General features: G+C 40.7%; 1 protein-coding gene across 6 annotated transcripts in view; it reads right to left on the bottom strand.

Annotated features, from left to right (window-relative positions):
• Positions 1 to 19,862, bottom strand: part of ST7 (suppression of tumorigenicity 7) — a 1,957,536-nt gene that overhangs the window by 566,420 nt on the left and 1,371,254 nt on the right. For all 6 annotated transcript variants that reach the window (XM_044088709.1, XM_044088710.1, XM_044088711.1 and 3 more), the window contains one exon: positions 9,971 to 10,130. In XM_044088709.1, the coding sequence (XP_043944644.1) occupies positions 9,971 to 10,130 (160 nt within the window). The remainder of the gene's footprint in view (positions 1 to 9,970; positions 10,131 to 19,862) is intronic.

The following is a 19,862-nucleotide window of genomic DNA, read 5'->3' as shown; positions in this document are numbered from 1 at the left end:
CAGAAAAATAGTCTTCAAGGATAAAAACTTGAAATCCACTTTTGCAGCTTGTTCGAACTGAAGTTTCATCAAGTACTACAGGAGGAAAGGTACATCCTGTGGAGGAGCTGGATCTCTTATTGCAGGCCTAAGAAAAAAGTTGTTTTCAAGAATGCATTAGAAAATATAGAAAATATCAAAAATGTAACAGGAGTATGACCTTGATATACATGAAAATTAGAAAAGTCTGCCAAATCTGGATCTTAATAGTAGAATAACTAAACCCAAAGTGAAAAATTCATGTAAAAAACTCCATACTTGCCTGGAATGGGAAAGAAAAGGGATCCAGTCCCTTGGAGTTGGCCTAGACAGAAAAATGTTTCCATTTTCTTGCACAATTTTCAAAAGAGATGTTTCTGGGTCAAAGGAGGAATATGACACTCTTGTTCAGAAAGCTTGGGATCGCTATCCCATCAGTGGAACTGAAGGAATAAAGCAGTTAGTTTGTGGGATTCTGTATTTGGTTGAGAAATCAAATCTGGAACCAAATTCAGAACCCAAGATGAATGAAGAAGATGAAGTCAGAGGAAGGGAAACCAGACTTGTCTAAGCCAGAAGGAAGCAATAAGGATCACTGTCATTCTACAACTGGCAGATTTCAGTACAAACTTAATGATCAAGAGAGTCAGGGCATAAGCACAGAGGAGACCTGGGGCCAAACATGCAGAAGAGCATCCCTTGGTGATGTCCTTCCAAACAGATCAGGACAAATTAGTTGCTGCATTTGGTATTGAAAGCAGTCACAATTTGCAGCATGGCTTTTCCCAGCAGCAGAAAATTCTTGCCACCACTGCTGAATTGAAGGACCACTCATGAGGCAATAAAAATGTCTCTGGTTAGAATGCTTGTCAGAATACTGGTTCTCCCTGGGATTTTCAATCTCATCAGAAACTGCTGCAGAACTTTACACATTGCAAAACCCTCACAGCCTCTTTACATAGGGGTAAGAACAAGTTCTACCTTGTTTTTCAAATACCACACTGCAGCAGTGTTGTCACAATCACACTGGAAAGCCCATGGAAAAGGTAAAGAGGAATACACTATTTGTAGTAGACACTAACCTAAGTAAGGCAACCCCTAACTATTGAAGCTAACAATTATCAGCAAGAGACAGGAGGATGGCAAAAAATCCAAAAAATATGAATAATTTCAGCTGAGCTTTGTCAAATGCATCTGTCACTGGAAGCAGCAACTAACATCTGAGGAGTTTCAAGCTGGTAGGGCATTATTGGAGAGGAGGTGGAGCTTAAGAGTATAAAGCTTCTAAGATTGCTGGCTGTCAGCACCCATCAGATTCAAATACCCAACAGTTGAAGTGGATGGAAAAGACAACACTGAATTAATAATTTAATAAGAAGCAAAAACAAAAAAAAAGCAGCCAGATGCTACTTGCAAACCTCAGAATTATACAAGTAGAACTCAAAAGAAATTCAAGCAAGCAAATATTACATAAAAGCTTTGCATAACAGTTCAACACCTTGCTGACATCTGTAGACCAGAGTGATAACTACATTCTTCAGATGAGCAAGAACCTTCTCTTTTTCCTGTCTTTCTGGAAAGTATGTGTGTTATAGAACAGGGTTAACAAATCTGCTCCAGACAATATATGCATGTGGAATACCAATTTCTTCATAATCATTACTCAGTAATGGCAGCACAGGTTTCCAAACACAAGAAACAACTGTCTTCCAAACTTCTTCCTTGTACTAGTGTCAGTGAGTAACAATTAACTCGGAAATGGGTCATGACTACCACTATTTCTTCTACTGTTAGTAAGAACCCACCTTAGCTGAGCTCCACAGTTCCAGGTTTGTCACCTGCAGTGTTGCGGTTGAAGGTGCATGAAAAAAGGCTGACCTGCATAACTACAGCAGAAATTTCTCCAAAAAGGATGCAATGCTGCACTCCTTAAAATACTGCACTGCAAAATATTTGTCCATTTCACACAGTTTACTTTCTACACTTACAGATCAAGTAGCAGAAGGTTTGTGAAGGGGTACTTAATATAGCTGTTTTCATGTCATCTGTAAATTCAATAAGGTGCAGGAAAATTTTCCTGGTGTATGCCTGTCATCGTTTCCTGCCATTGTACGCACTGTGGATCAAGTGACTTGTAGTATGCTGATCTTTGAGTTAAATACACCTGGACAGCTTCTCAACAGATAATGAATAAAGTAGAAAAAAACAATGGACAAATGAATGTTCAATCAAAAGATATAAAACAATAAAAATTAATACAAAGCAATATTCAATGTGGAATGGTACATAAAATTCTTAGTTCAAACACAATGGCAGTAAGAGATTGAAGGGATATGGCAGGGCCTACTCCAACCTGGGAAATCTGAGAGCCCTTCTCACTTCACAGAGTATTACAATTCCACAATTTTTCCCAAATAAATTAAAATCTCTAATCATTCTGCACACTGCACTGACAAGGACCACCCTAGCAGAACTTGGACATTTGAGAACGACTTCTCAACAAGACCAAAATGTTTGTTTAATTTATTTATTTGCATTTGTTGACTGGGGTAGAGCACTGATCTCCATGGACCTTTTTCAAATTCAGCCTGGGAGCACTTTCTGGTTAAGTGACTTGCACAGAGTTACAATAACTATCTGTGGCAGTACACACTCAGGAAAACATCTTTAAAAAAATACAAGCAGCCCAACAAGGTGCAGAGGAGTTCAAAAACATATAATTATATACAACACAAATATATAGACACTCAGCAGAACTGGGTCTTAGCAAAAGCAGGTGCAGACAGTCTCATTTCACACTAAAATTTTGCTGTTAAAGGTACAGGGATTAGGACAGTCTCAAGGATATCAAGTGCAGAGAGGAGAGGAATTGCACAATAAATTACTCAACACTGAGTTTTTTTCTCAATAAATCTAGGGATTTTTTTAAATCTATAACTAATATAGACACAAGGTTCAAGGGCTTAAAAGGTGAAATAATGGTCGTGACATCTCTGATATGAAATTTTTAACAATGGGGTACAGGACAAGCATGCGTTTTAGTTTGACAGCCAATCCAGTTTATTGAACAGGGGAATGAATGATAACAAACAGATAATTTCTCTGACTAAGTCAGTGCAGAGACAAAATCCCAAACCAGACAAGAGTCAGAATTCAACCACATCAGTACAATGTCAATTGTTTAATGATATCAGAACCTCAAAATTAACAGATTTTGTTAGAGCATGGGAGCACAAACTACTGCCTGCAACCCACTGCTTACATTTTCGAGATGCAATGTTGTTTTTAGTCCATTACTTCTGACACATTTTTCTGCTGTTTGCTAACTGATCAAGTGAAATGTAATTAACTGCATTTTTTTGATGTTCAAATGTGTACCATAAACTGAAACCCAGCATTTTTCTGTATTTTGATACAATAATTTCAAAGGGCAGATCATCAATACTAATTTCTAATTTAAAAGTCACCAAAATGAAAAATTATGTACTCACCATAACTAAATATCTGTGTTGTCCATTTTCATTCCTCCTCACTAATGGGTCTCAGATCTGACACTGGATCCAGTTTGGCCACTTTCCAAGACTTATGATCCGAGTCTTGAGCTCTTCCCTCTACCCAAAATGCAACATACCATCCTCAACTCTCCAGATAGAGTTTGCTGCCCTATAACTAAAAGGGTTTACCACTATACAGAAAAAAGGTATCTGGGGGTTCAAACCTGGAACCCATTGGTTCCAAAGTCATCCAAGTACTTCATAAAGGCACCAGGCCAGGGGATGGATGGGAGGGACATGAGGAGTAATGAAAACGGGTGACACGGATACCTAGTTATGGTGAGTACATAACTTTTCAATCTGATGTTTTCCTTTTCATTCCTCTTCACTAAGGGTTCAGAGTTCCCCACTACACAATTCCTGGGTGACCCTTAAGCAAGGATGAGCTGGCGCACAGTCAAGCCAAAGGATGCCCTGCTCCTGAAAAAATATCCAGCTTACAATGTATAACAAAAGTATGAGTCTTAGACCAAGTGGCTGCTGCACAAACTTCATCAATACAAGCTCTGGAAGAGAAGGCAGATGAAGTAGCCACAACCCTGCTGGAATGAGCCCTGGGAGGTCAGGGCAAGTCTATACCTCTCTTAGAATAAATGAAATAAATGCAGTCTGTAATGCATCTCACTAAAATGATTTTTGAAACTGCTTGTCCTGACCAGCTTGTTGAAAAGGAGACCAAGAGCTGATTAGATTTCCTTTGTCTTTGTTCTGTGTAGACAGAAACGCAATAGTCTGTGAACGTCCAGGAGGTGTAAGAGGTATTCACCTTTATTCGAAAAGTTGGGGAAGAAAACCGGCAACTGAACTGACTGGTTAATGTTAGACTCGATGGCAACCTTGGACATAAAGAAAGTATTTGTTCTTAAGGAAACTCTATCTTTGTGAAAAATGATGTAGGGAGGTTTGGCTGACAAAGCCTGAAGCTCCAATATTCTCTTAGTGGAAGTAATAGCTACTCAGAAGATTGTTTTCCAAGAAATACATTTTATGTCACAAGAGTCTGCCAGTTCAAAAGGCTTCTGCGTGAGACCTTGCAGTACCATCACGAGATCCCAAGTGGGAGAGCGATCTTTAACTGGAGGTCTAAGATGAAACATGTCCTTCATGAAGGCCTTACATAGTTTGGAAGAAAAAAAAGGGTTGAATTTCTCTTCCCAGCATGAAAACTGGATGTGGCAACCAGATGGATTGTGACGGTGGAGAAACTAGCTCCTTCTTGAAAAAGAGTGCTCAGAAAAGGGAGAACAGATGCTGTAGCTGCTGAGAAAGGATCAATATTTTCCTTAGGCACCCAAATACAGAACCTCTTCCACTTACTTTTGTAGGCGTTTTCGGTGGAAGCTGACAGGCCAGAATAATTTCACATATGGAGGGGGCTAGCCTGGACTTTCTTACAATTACTGGAATTGGAGAAACCATGCAGTCAGTTTGAGGGTGTGGAGATTGAGAATCTGAGTCTCTGATGGGTGAGATATGAGATCATGTATGGGATCCAGTATCCAAGGCATAAACTTGAGGTGAGACCGAAGAAAGGGGAACCACACTTGGCAAGGCCAGAAAGGGGCAATTACGATTAAGGAACTCTTCAACCTGTTGGCTTTCTGTAGAATTTTTGGGATGAATGGTAATAGGGGGTAAACATAAAGGAGACCTGGGGGACAATCGTGGACTGGAGCATCTCTCAGTGACTCCCCCCTCCAGGGGGATCAGAGCAAAATACTTGTTGCACTTGAAGTTCAATGCAGAGGCAACGAGGTCACAACAAGATTGGCCCCAATGGCTGCGTATCTTGTTCGCTAATGACTGCTTGAGGAACCACTCGTGAGGAGTCAAAACTGACCTGCTGAGTCTGTCTTCTAGAACACTGATTGCCCCTGGAATGCGTGTTGCAATCAGCAAATGGTCTGAGGATATCGCCCATTCCTAAACTCTCATGGTCTCCTTGCACCACAGGTTCCTCCTTGTTTGTTGATGGACCAGACTACTGACATGTTGTCTGTGTGAATTGCAAACGTCCACAGATGGGAGCATTCTGAAAGGCTTGCAACATAAGGAGGACTGCTCTCATCTCTAAGACAGTGGTATGCATCTTAGTCTCTACAGCTGACCACGTGCCTTGGACCATCTTCCCTAGGAAGTGACCCCCCCCAAGACTGTGAAGCATCCGGGGTCAGTGTGGCTATGGCTGGGGGAAGAGAAAAAGGTCATGTGATTCTAGCCACCAGTGTAGATGATTCCTGCAGATCTGAGACAGTTTTATGGGAGCAGACAGCGGGTGATAAAGGACAGACCAACGGACTGCTATGGTCCACTGGAGAACCCTCATGAAGAACCTAGCTATGAGGACTAGAACAATTGTGGCTGCCATTGACCCTAGAACCTGTAAAACCAACTTGGCCCAAAGTTGTGGGTGCTCTCTAAAGTACATCTTGAACATAGTGTCTCTGAGATAAAATGTGGTGTACTGGCAAGTAGGCTACTTGTGTTTTTGAATCCAGTTGCATTCCTATGAACTCTTAAGTTTTGTACAGGTGTCAAGTTCTATTTTCTTAGATTTATCGTGATACTCAGGTGGTTGAATATTTTCACTAGCTAGCCCCTTGACTGTAGCAAAGGATGCCTTGTTGGTGCAGTCAGGAGCCAATCATATAAGTATGGAAACACTTTGAATCCCTTTAGCCTCAGGTGAGCATCTATGACTGCCAAACATTTGGTCAACACCCGGAAGGCTGTGGTGAGTCCAAAGGGCAGCACCCTGAACTGGTATTCATTGGCTCCCAGCCAAAAGTGCAAATGACTTCTGGAGCGCCTGTCAATTTGATACGGTAATACGCGTCTTGAAGATCCAAGGACCACATCTAATCGCCCTTGCATAGCAGTAGCAAGATGGACTGAACCGTAAACATTTGGAACTTTGACTTCTTGATGAAATTACTCAAATTGCTGAGATCCAGAATTGGACTCCAGTCCCCTGTCTTTCTGGCATTAAAAAGCAGTAAAAATACATTCTGAATCCTCTTTGTTTGGTCTGGACCTCTTGGATGACTCTTTTTTGCGAAAGTTTTTGAACTTCTCATAGTGTGTTACTCCCTCTGACAGGGTGGGACATCAGGGAATTTCCTCCTTGGACCTTGAGGATTTAGGGAAAAGTGAATGTAATAGCCTCTGGATATAATATTTGGCACCCAGGAATTGTTTGTTATACTTGTCTAGGCATCCAGGTGCAGGACTACATGACCTCTGATTACCTCCACAGATGTACAGTTGGACAGCACTTCAGGAATGCTGGAAGGATTTATCAGGGAAGGATTCCCTGAAACTCTGTTTCTGCAGATCCCTTCTGCCTCTGGAGTGGCGTCTGCCACTGAAACCTCCTCCTCCTCTGCCTCTGGAGAAGGTATCTCTGCTTAGGTCCTGAAAAGAACCCCGACACTTCCTGAACCAAGTCTTCATACCTCCTCATTGATTCCTGCAGAAAATCCTCTGAGGAGTAGAAAACATGATCCCCATGGTAGACAAGGTCTTTCCTTCTTGCTCACTGTGGGTCAGTGCATCTTTCAAAGAAGGTCCAAACAAGGAGGACCCATCGAAGGGGACATTAATGAAGGACACCTTGAAGGGTTCCACAAAATCACAAAGCCACATCCAGGCATGTCTCCTGATGGCTATATCTGTACCAGCCACTGGTGAGATGCCTTCCACCACATGTGAAATCAGCCTAATCACGGAATTATTGAGGGAAGAAAGAGTAGCCAGCTGGGGAGAATCCTTTTTCATATCCTCCTCTGACATGATCTCGGCAAGAGAGTTGGATAATTCCATAACCAGATCTCTCTGCAGATGATGAAGTGCACCAGGTAGTTCAATGACCTCAGAGAAAAAGCAGCTGAGGCGTAAACATGCTTTTCATGTCTGTTCAGTGCTCTAGACTCCATGTTAGGCAGATGAACTGTGGAGTTCTATTCTGCCAGCTCCTTCCTTGTGGTTACTGGAATGATAATGGTATCTACAGGAACGCCTTTAGTCCAATGCATGTGGTCCACAATGGGCTCAGGAACCTATTGGGGTATTTGGTGATTGGCTCAACCATGTCAATTTCCTCCCAGGCCTGGCGGGAGACTAGGCCAATCAGCTCATCTGCCGCAGGAGTCACCCAGGATGTAGACGGGCCCATCCCAAAGGCCTCCAGGAACACAGACTCCTCAGGAGGAGCAGGAGATTGGGCAGACCATCCACCTTTCTGCTGGAGGAGTTATAGGATGTCTCCCAAAGGAGATGTCCTCAGGTGGTGATTAGGGAGATCCTTCTCCCTCATTGAGATCGGTGACCTCTGTGAGGGACTACAAAGGAGAGTCGAATATGCCTCCTTTTACACTTTTTCTTTCGAGGTACCTCCTCAGTGTGGTGCTCCGGGGAGGTATTAGAAGAAGGGGGACTCCCCGAGGGGAAGTACTCTGGAGGCTCCTCTGGACAGGCTGACCTAGGACAGGAACAATGGACTCAGTGCTCAGATCTGATGAAGGAAGGGGTGGATACTGGGTGTGAGGAGATGACTCTCTAAACTTAGAGAAAGCCCTTTCTGCCAAGCGGGAGGCCAATAACCCTGAGGAAGCCTCCTCTTTCTCCATCAGAACTGAAGTTACCCGAGGGGAGAGCAGAACCACCCATGGATCTGAGGCCTCCTGACAGAACCAGATCCAAGTTGTCAGAGACTGAAGCTCCAAGGGGAAAATATGGATCTGACAAAGTCGGAGCCGAAGTCAACACTCTAGAGTCAGCGCTGATGTCTCTGACCTGGGACCCGCTCTGATCTGACAAAAAAAAAAATAAAAAAAACAGAGCAGTGCTAGTCAGGAATACTGTCGGAGTCAAGGATGGAAGGTTTCTCAGATCCATCATTGACTGTCTCAGTACCCACGCTCTTGGGATTCTGAAACCAGGGGTCAGATCAGAAAAGGAGTCTGCATAGAAGGAGGAGAAGCAATCACAGATCAGAGATGCGACAGAGATGGCAATACCCCCACCTGGATCTGCACCTTAAGGCACTTCCACATCATTCTGTTCATGTCAGCCTTGGTGAAGCTTTGAGAAGACCTGGAAGATGTTAAAGACGTATTTCTAGATTTGGTAGGGATTTGTAAGACCTTCGAGGGGACAGCTGGGGATACTGGTTCCACCTGGAAGGCTGATGTCAGGCTCCTAACCACCAGATCTGAAGCCCTGGGATCCAAACAGGAGGTGCTGGGAACAGGGGATCCTGAAATCATAGGATCTGAGAGGTGCCCGGGGCCGAGGAAGGTAGATCCAATAGCACTTTCAGATCCGACGCTGGCCTCAAGACCTTAGGAGTCAACACTGTCTGATCCATAGAAGTTTTCAGATCCAAGCTTTTGCGAGTGGTACTCGGATCAGAAGTAGGCTGATCTGAGACATTAGTCTTTTTCTTTGCATGCTCCAACTCCTGAGATGAAGATGAGAGGGAGCATTTCCAGCCAGTATGTTTAAGGGTGTTTGAGCCCCACAAGTAGTGGATGCAGGCAACAAGCCCTTTAAAATGAGCTTGTTGCTGCGTTCAGCTAACACAATCGTTGAATACTGCACACACCAGAACTCTTCATCCAAACGGTCTGGGCCTAGGCAACAGATGCACTTCTTGTAGGTATCGGGGTTGGGGATCTTGTACCCACAAGAAGTGCATCTCTTGAACCCAGTTAGCTTCTCAGACATAACAGCACACTACACACACCAAGCAACAAACAATAAAGTAGTTAATTGTAATGTTAAGCAAAATCTTTAAACAATTTACTCTAAACTCTAACTAGAAAGTTTTTTTTTTCTTTTGAAAGTGTCATGAAGAAAGGAAGAGGAAGAAGAAGAAGCAAAAGAAAGGGCAAACCTAAAGTCCCTGATCCTTCATTAACTATGAGGGAGGCAAAAGCAGAGGGGAAAAAGGGAATAGCAGCAATACAACAACAATAATTAGGCTAACACTATACAATGTTACACTTATCTGCCCAAAAACACTAGCTCAAGACTGGAACCACTTCTAGACATGACACGTGGCAAACAAGGTCTGGAGAGTTGAAGATGGTATGGTGCATTACTGGTAGAGGGAGGAGCTCGAGACTCAGATCCTAAGTCTTGGAAAGCGGCCGAGTCAGATCTGAAACCCATTAGTGAGGAAGAATGAAAAGGACAACATCAGATAGAGTATTTTATTAATTTAAAAGTCTGTGTAATCAAAGATTTTTGAGAGTCTATTAATTAATATAGTAGTTATGCCATCTTTTATATGTTCTAAAAAGCAAATGAAAAATGTCAAATGCAATGCTTCTTCTAAAAAACTAACAGTAAGATTATGGTAAAATTACAGTCTCTTTTGCTGTTTAAATACATACCAGATACACTCTGTCTGTTGGAGTCTGTCTCTCCATTAGTAGTATTTGTGTTGCTTGGAGAATTACTATCAACCCCACCAAGAAGGGGACGCAAGTGACTCACAGAGACCTGCTCTATGAATGAGGTTCCATATTTGCGAAAGTACCACCATTCAAATATCTAGAGGGAAAAATAAGACCACTTTAGTGATCTATACTAAAGATGTTGAAGAAATCCATGTAGTAGAACAAAAAAAAAAAAAAGTTTCCTATCAAAGAAAAATATATGATCAGACTGCTAAAAACAACATAACAGTTAGCCAGAACATAATTACCAATTTTAAATGTGAATTTACAAATGTGCCACATTCGATGACATATTTATATTCTGTGCAAATCTGACTTTTAATAATATTGTCACTTGGGAAAAAGCTGAAAAAATGCAGGGTCTGGTCTAAATCAACATATATCATTCAAAGAGTTTCTGTGCTTTCATATAAAGACACATTTCTTCCTGACTCTTTCATGAACTATGATAGACCACTTTACGTCCTTAATCGTACATATTCTGTTTTCCTATGAAACTAATCTTAACTATGTTATCGGTTACATTTCTGTCTTTACTGTTTGTGAAATGTTTGTATTTTACCCAGGCTGAGCCTGAAAATGGTTAGTACGGTTCAGTGAACAAATAATAAATATATATCAACAAATTCACAACTATGGTGCCTCCCCTACAAAAAAAAAAAAAAAGTACAACAAAATCAGATGTTTGTATGACTGAAAAAGATGAAGGCCGAGAGTCATGGCAGTATGCAGGGTACAAGATGAATCAATTATGATATTAATCTACTGTGTGAAGGTTAAAACAGCTCAAAACTCTATAAGTTGATTAGTGGCTGTAGTTTGCGTACCTAAAAGTTGTTTCAAATTAAATTTTCTTACAAACAATTTAAGATCACATATAGTTTGTGCTAAATCCATTTTCCGTGTGGGAACAAATGTCAAACCTTTAGAATGTCCACTAAATATTGGGAAACCTGGAAAGATGAAAAATTATAAAACAGTGAAATCACCCTGTTTATTTTTCACAAAAGGTGTATCCTTATGTTGGATCCTTAGGGTCACCTCCTGTTGTTGTTATTTTTCCATTTGTTCCAATGTTTCCGTTGGTTGGCCCTCGTAAAACCCTGTTTAGTGTTTGAAACCACTGTCTATTGGTTATTATTATTCTGTATTTCATTATTAGTATTGCGGTCTCGAGTACGTTCAGACATTCTCACATTGTCTCCCTCCGAATCACCATCTGGATGATTATTTATAAATTCCGCACTTTGCTGTGCCGATGTTGATGTTAGTATAACAGTGGCCCCTTGTGATGTGGTTCCACTGTTCTCTAAATTAGAAGTCTGATGGTTCGACCATGCTTGAGTTGGTGGGGGTGGGGGGTAGGCCTGCCCTGCACGATATTGCAACCAGTCCCTTTCCAATTTTTTTTATTTTTGTTTGATTTTAGCCAAATGTTCTATACTTTGAAAAGTATGTAAATATTCGTACTTATACCATTCAAAGTCATTATGTTGTTTGATTAGGCTATCCAATTGACCAATCTGTTCACCTAATTCTTTAGTTATTGTAGTATAGCGTTTTACCATCATTTGAAGTAGTTGCAAGCCCTGTTGGTTAAACAATTTTATCAGATCCTTATGAAATTCAGAACCTGATATCAAACCTGTTTGGTATCGCCATGTTCTTAACCCCTTGGGTACCATCTCCAATCACAGGCACTTTTGGAAATATTCTATTTCCAAACATAGTTTCTTATATATTAACATATTATGATCTAACTGGTTTAATAACTGTGATAGTGATATGTTCACTGCATCTCCGACTATTGCGAATTATTAGAGTTATCAACTGCAAATAACCCTACTGGAGTCACCAACCAATATTTTAGGTTAGGAGTCTGTATCAACCCCAAATGGGGAATCTGATCTTGATGCTGTTGGCGTTGAAAAGTACTTGGTACTGAATGCAAATTACAATTTACGTTAGAAGCTCCTGCATTCAAAATAGCAGGTGCTCTTTCTACATCCGTATGCAAATTAGGCTGCTCATTCAGAAGCTCAGTACTTGAATTAAATGAAGTACCTGTTTGTCCTGGTGGCAATGAATTTATTTGCCCAGTTTGTCCTGGTTGAGACGAGTCTTGAATGACCGTTCGGTCCTGTTGTTGCTGCTCGATTGATGCTACAGCGTCCAAACGGGTATTTAAAGTCTCCACCCTTTGCGACAAAAGTTGGATCAACATAGTCAATTGACCCATCGAATCTGGTTCTGTATTAGTATCCAATAAGGTGGTAGGTGTTGAATCAAAAGAGACATTCGCCATAGGGGAATACGAGTGACAGCACAAACCACAAAACTATGAACGACCAACTGTTCAAACAAACCGCTAAAACTGCCAAGTCTCTCTATACACAAAGCAAATTTATTTAAGCGCTTTTCGTCCAACAGTATCGTTGGACTTCTTCAGATTGACAAAAAACATTTTAAAAAATCCAACTGCATTTAAATAACCTTCACAAGGTCACATGATAAAACAATAAAATTTTAAAGTTATAAACACTTAAACAGTTCACTTACTAAAATCAAATAAATACATATTAAAATCACTCGTATTGCCATAATTGAAATAACCTATTAATGTATGTTAGTATTTGTGTTCCGTATCCATATTAGTTGCCTTGACATATAATAATAATAATAATAATAATAATAATAAAAAACAAAGTATAACTTTCTGGTACAAGACATCTCTACTTACTTCCCTATGAACCTAATGTATTACAATACATAATATATTTGCATGTATTTACGTACATATTTTATCTATACATTTAAAAGTATATAATTTATACTTCATGAATTATACATCTTATCTATCCAAACTGTTAAGCTTCAATAAACACATAATTGAACACTTCATTTAAACCAGGATCCATATATGCATTCAGCCTAATTTGCCACATTAGTTCCATTGGAGTTTATTGAAAGATGACAATACTCTGGTTTCAAAAGTAGGAGAATTGCCAAAAATAGTTTGGAGAAAGGGACTGAGTTTCAAAAACCTATTACAAAAACAAATAAACTCAAAAATGAGGAATTTGGGCATGATGCAGTGTGGTAATTGTCCATACTGCTGTGTTATGGAACTTGGAATCCCAACTGATATAAATGGCTTTAGATTAAATTGTAAGAATAGATTTAACTGTAATTCAAAAGGAGTTGTTTATGTTGCTAAATGTCAAGCCTGCCCCTCTTTCTATATAGGCATGACAGATCGGAGATTGAGGGACAGGGTATATGAACATCTTGGGAGCATAAGTCAACATAAAGAAGAAAATGCTCTAGCTAGGCATGTACTTGCACACCCAGACCATACGTTCAAATTTAAGGTAATTGATCAGGTCATTCAGGATATGAGGGGTGGTCCAATTAGTTTACTGTTGGAAAAAATGGAACTAATGTGGAAAATTAGGCTGAATGCATATATGGATCCTGGTTTAAATGAAACGTGTTCAATTATGTGTTTACTGAAGCTTAAAAGTTTGGATAGATAAGATGTATAATTCATGAAGTATAAATTATATACTTTTAAATATATAGATAAAATATGTACGTAAATATATGCAAATATATTATGTACTGTAATATATTAGGTTCATAGGGAAGTAAGAAGAGATGTCTTGTACCAGAAAGTTATACTTTGTTTATTATTGTTATTATATTTCAAGGCAACTAATATGGATACAGAACACAAATACTAACATACATTAATAGGTTGTTTCAATTATGGCAATACGAGTAATTTTAATATATATTTATTTGATTTTAGTAAGTGAACTATTTAAAAGTGTTTATAACTTTAAAATTGTATTGCTTTATCGTGTGACCTTGTGAAGGTTATTTAAATGCAGTTGGATTTTTTTTTAAATGTTTTTTGTCAATCTGAAGAGAAAAGCGCTTAAATAAATTTGCTTAGTGTATAGAGAGACTTGGCAGTTTTAGCGGTTTGTTTGAACAGTCTCTGCTCTACCTCCAGATGAAAAAAAGGGCAGCCTTAGTTTTAGTGACATCTGACTTCATAACCATGGAATCTCCTTGACAACTGCAGGGATGAAAGCAAAGGTATGCTTCACGGACTGAATGTTTTACTTCCAAAGCCTTTCCAGGTACCACTGAATCACATTTGTGTAGAGTCTGGCATTTATAGTCATCGGAACACAGGATGACATGGAACCTAAGAGTTTCAAGATGGCTCCTGACTTGATCTGAATGTTGTTTTATCTTTCCCTCACAAAAAATGATCATGAGAGGACAGCTAAATCCTCAAATTCCTAAAGTGCAGAACTGGGACAAATGGATACTGGAGTTTGTTGCAAGTCATCTGCAGCTAAATTCCGCAGGAACATACGTAAGCATGAGCTCTGATAGTTTAAGAAAGTGTTCCTTAGATCAGAATGAGTTATGCTTCAGGTGTCATGGCACTGTTCCTTCTCACATATTGTACTCAGGCAAGAGCTAGTCTCTCAACGACACAGAAGGGAAGTAGAGGAGGAAGGATGATTGAAGGGGAAGTATGATGTAAGAGCAAGAATTTTACCATCACAGCCTTTGATACAAAGGGGCTGGGGATATAAAAGAAAGGATTAAATGTAAAGATAATGCTACCATGGAATGCAGCCATGTTGTTGGAGCACTGCAGGCTGGTTCCTATATGATGAGAGGGGAGAAGTCTTTTTTCATTGTAAGCTCCTACTCTTATGTTTGGTTGTTCATTAATTAACGTATATATGTTTGTGGGTTTACATTAAACAAACAGAACTAAAAAATGCTTGAAATACAATATGCTACAAGGGTTGAGGCTCACATCTACCAGCTCATTCTTCAGAGTCTCCACTGGTGAAAACATGGAGTAGCAGCAAGCCTGCAAGGTGAACAGCAGGAGCATAGCTTCAACTTCAGCTTGGGTTCTGTTAATATACTTTTTAACCGAAGTACTAGTAAAACTGGGTAAAACATATACCAGTTAAATTATAAAACAATAAAAACAATAGGAATGAATACAAGTGCATATTAACAAAAAGAAAAAGAAAACATATGACTAAGATAGTTAATAATAACAAATAAACAATACTAAAGCAATACTTTTACCAGGCAGTAAGATAAGAAGCAAAGGTCATTGAAACAAATTATTGTATGCCAGTCCAAACAGAAATGTCTACATCTATACAAGCAGGCCAAAGTGAAAAAATCTTACACAACCTATGTGGCAGAAGTTTCCACACGTGGTGCACACTAAGCAAAACAGCAATAACCAGATGTTTTCAACTGCACCTGGGGAATTATTAGCAGTCCCTTAGACAATGAGTATAGCACCTGGGAGGGCAGAATGGCACTATAAGCTGAGTTAAATGAAATCCAAGTCAATCATGGATAAACATACCCACTGAGACTAACTACTACACAAAAATGAGCAAGGAATTAGTGTAAACGCCACAACAAAGGTGTAACATACTGGTAATGATCCATACGGTATGTAGTCTGGCTGCAGAGTTTTGCACTAGCTAATACTGATCAATGTCAGATAGTCTCAGGCAGAGAGCATTACAGCAGTCAAGGTGGGATGAGACCAGATCATGAACTACTGTGAGTTTCTCTTATAATTCACAGGTTCATAAGTTACATACTAAGCTAATGACAACCAGAGCCTTTATAAGCCTAGCCATGCAATCCGATGCAACTGTGTCCCTATGTATCATGGGGATTTATGGGGGGGGGTATGTTAGGAAGTTTCTAGAGGTCATGTGGGGGGGTATGTTAGCTTGGGCATTACTGTCTTCCTCTGTACATCAGAGACATGGGGGCCAGACACATGATGAATATCCAATTTCCCATCCATTGGTCAAGATATGGTTTAAAATAGGGTTAAGGATGGACTCTGCTTCACATGGATGGGAAGCCTGTTCCAGAGCATGGGGATCAGCTGAGACACATCTGTCTCACCAACATGTTTTATTTATGTCACAAGCAAAATTCGATCTAGTTGTTCTGATGTTCATTTTGTGGATGTGTGAATTGTGCATCAGAGCTGGATCCGAGCATGCCTTGTATGACAGGCATAGATTGCCTCTCAGTAACCAGTAGGAGACAGAATATACAGATAGGGCTTTAAGATTATATGTATGGGGCAATGTGTTCATACCCTGAATTCTCTTGGGAAGGAACCTTTGTGAGTGTTCCAACTGTTGCACATACATGCTGAAGGAGGCATCATACTCTATGATGGGTCTGATAATGGACAAATAAACTGACACTACAACTTCCTTGTACCTGGATGCCATGCCCTTACTTACAAGTTGGGCGACGCAGAATGATTTTCTTACTACCTTGGCCACATGTTGGTCAAAGGCCAGATTACTGTCTACTTATGTTCCCAGATCCCTGACTAGTAGGTCACCTCTTAGGGGTGTCTTATAGGTTCAGAGACGTGTACTAGACTAACAACTATTAGGGCCCTTATAAGTCTAGCCATGTAACTCGAACGTGACCTACAAATCTGATTTATATATGGGGTTCTATTGCACCAAGTTGCACTTAAATAGGGATAGGGAGGAATTCTGCTTGACACGGATGGGAAGCCTGTTCCGGAGAATGGGAATTCTCTGAGAAACGCATCTCTCTATCCAACATGTCCTATTTATGTTGCAAGCAAAATTTAAGGTCTTTTAATCTAGTAGTTCTGATGTTATTTGTTTTGCAGAAGTGGAAAAGTTTTATAAAACAGGTCCAGGGATGTCTTGTATGACAGGAAAAGATCACCTCTCAAAAGTCTGTATGACACTGAGTAAAGAGACAGGGTTTTGAGGCAATCAGCATAGGACATTTTGTTTATTCCCTGTATTCTTTTTGTAAGGAACCTTTGTGGGCATTCCAGTTGCTGCATGTGTCTGGTCAGGTACATATTTAAGGGGGCATTTATGCTGTATGATGAATCTGAAGAGGGCAGAGTAAAGTGGTATGATGACCCCTCTGGACCTAGATGCCAAGCACTTGCTTATAAGTTGAGCAACAGAGAAGGATTTTCTCACTACCTTGGACGCATGTTGGCCGAAGGTTAGGTTACTATCTACATGAGCTCCCAAATTCCTGACTACTGAATCAACTTTTAGGGGTGTTTTATTGATGACAGTTACCCAAGGTGGTCAACTTCCCAAAAGGTACTATGATGCATTTCTTGGAAATGAGCTTTAAGCCATGGCTTTGGCACCAAGCATTTATCTGTGTTAGACCTTCCTGAAGGCAGTTCTCAGCTAGGGGTAATTTAATGACTGCTCCCAGTTTGCAATAATCTGAGAACTTGGTTAGCCAGTGGCCTTTGACAATGACTTTAACATCCGAGAAGTAGATGCCAAAGAAGAGGGGGCCTAGTACAGAGCCCTGGGGGTCTCTACTGGTGACCAGCTTCTTTGTAGAGGTGGCCTCACTGATTCTACCTCCTGGGTCTTATCACTGAGACAACTAGCTATCTAGCATGATCTACTGACAATGCCCAAGTGATGTATTGTATCAAATACTTTAACCAGATCTAGGTAGGCAGCATATGCTGTTTTCCCCTTATCCATTGCTTAGCGATCTTTTCAAAGACACTCATCTAATTCAGTAAGCATAACCTTCCTTTGACAAAGCCAAACTGGGATGGACCCAGTGCCTGGAGATCTCCTATGTCCTTGTTGATAAAGTCAGTGATAATTCTTTCCATTGTTTAGCAAATAAGACTAGTCAGGCTAATGGATCTGTAGTTTCCAGGATATGTTGATGGTCCTCCCTTACAAAGGGGGATGACCATTACTGCCCTCCATTTTCATGGCCGAAAGCCTTTATAAGTCTATAGTTCAATGACAAATCCAGAGCTCCTGATAAGTCATATTTTGGGCTGCTCAGGAGGGATTCTGGGATGTTATCTGGGCTCACTGAGGCTGTATTCTTGGCTTTAGCAAGTGCAGCCAGTACATGCTCTCTACTTACAGTCGGAGGGGTTATGTTTGAGGGCATTTCTTTAGGGATGATTGTGGGTGCGAGGGGGCAAAGTTGGAAATGAATTTGTCTGCTAACAGTTTTGCTACATCTCCAGGCCCAATGAATGCTGCACCATTAACCACAAGTTCACCACATTTGTGTGTGCTACCCTTGATGTTTCGGACACAGATGAAAAAGGCCTTATTGTTACCTTTCACCTGGAAGGCTAGCTTAATCTCAAAGTTGGCTTTGCTTGACCTATTAACCCTCTCAGTTGTCTTATTTAATTTGATGAGAGAGTTTTAATCTTTATTGGAATTAACCTTCCTGATTTTTGCCACAATTTGTTTCCTTTTGTTGTATATCCTGTTTAATTTGAGATGCCACCAGGGCGGTTTGTTAATGGTGCTAATCTTGGTCTTACTTCTAGTTGGTACAGAAGCCTCTATGCAGCCACTGATGTCATTGTACAGAGTTTCTGAGAGCAATTCAGCATAAGCTGCTGTGTTCTCTGGGTGTGGGGGGGGGGGGGTACTGTATTTTGACAAACTATCACTTAATAACAGGTAAGTTGCCTTAGAATAGTTCATAAGAGTTACTGGTTTTAATGGTATCATGGAGCTATTTTGATTTCAAAGGAGACAGCTTTATGGTCAGACCTTACCAGGGAGGATGAGACATGGGGGGGGGGGTGCAGAGTTCTCACATATTTGTGTGCACAAGGTCCAGTATGTTGGCACTTCTAGCAAAAGTTTTCACTGTTTGGTCAAGGGTGTTTGCATTTACAAATCCAGGAATCTCTGTGCCTGTAGATGTGAGACCATGTAGGATTTCCAGTCTACAGAGAGGTAACTAAAGTCTTCCTTGAGTAGGGTATTAGGTTGAATAGCAAGTGTCTCCAGTAGGTCTAAATATGCACTGTGAGCTTCTTGGGACATGGAGGGTGACCTACAGTTGGCAAGGATATGGTAGAGGATTTTGTCTGTGGTGAACTGCACATGGAGATACTCCAGAAAGTTATCCTGTTTGACCATCCTAGAGGTATACTTGCCCTTGTCTGTGCAGCTACAGGTCTAAAAGTGTGGTAGGCACTAAAAGCCTGAACTGTCAGGGTACTCTCTGCCTCTTTAACCCATGTCTCAGTAACTTCACGGATGTCTATATTCTCGAGTGTGAGGAGGGCTTGCAGGGGGTACAGTTTTTTTTTTATTTAGGTTCCTGCTGTTGTGCAGCAATACACCAAAATTCAGATGAGTTGCTTTTTGATATGTTGGCAGGTTTGTCATTCTGGCATTGCCTAAAAAAGACACTATGGGGATGGATAAAGTTTTAGCCAGTATTCAAAAGCCTAGCGGGGAAAGTGCAGGCCACCCCTGGTGAAGCAACACGGTCGGTTAACCATGTCCTCCCAAGTTGACAAATATGGATCCCCTTAGAATGACAACAGAAAGACAGCCAATTGTTGAAATCAATTATTTTTTGCTCATATTGTGGCAGCATCCTCAGCGACGGCAATATGCTGCTCAGTGCTAGGGTCATACTAGCCTGAGACACACAGTCTGAAAGCTCCATAATGTCTGTTCTTCATATAGTCCAGGGAGGTAAACCTCAAGTCATTTACACCTACGTGGACCATGATGGAATCATACTGGTACCTGTAGCATAATGACTTGAGTGTAAAGGTGATTTGGCAGATCCTGGCTCCAGATAAGCAACCAACAGTTACCTTCTCCTTGTTCAGCTTGGTTACAGGGGCATCAGTACATCTTGCAATGGAGTCCCCTATGACAAGAGTCCTGGGAAGTGTGTGTGCTTGCTTTAGGGACTTGGT

This window comes from Protopterus annectens, chromosome 11.part0 (assembly GCF_019279795.1).
Source record: "Protopterus annectens isolate FY-2018-M chromosome 11.part0, PAN1.0, whole genome shotgun sequence".
NCBI classification, from domain to species: domain Eukaryota; kingdom Metazoa; phylum Chordata; order Ceratodontiformes; family Protopteridae; genus Protopterus; species Protopterus annectens.
The sequence above is the reverse complement of the archived record's forward strand: the minus strand, read 5'-3'. Positions and strand labels throughout refer to the sequence as shown.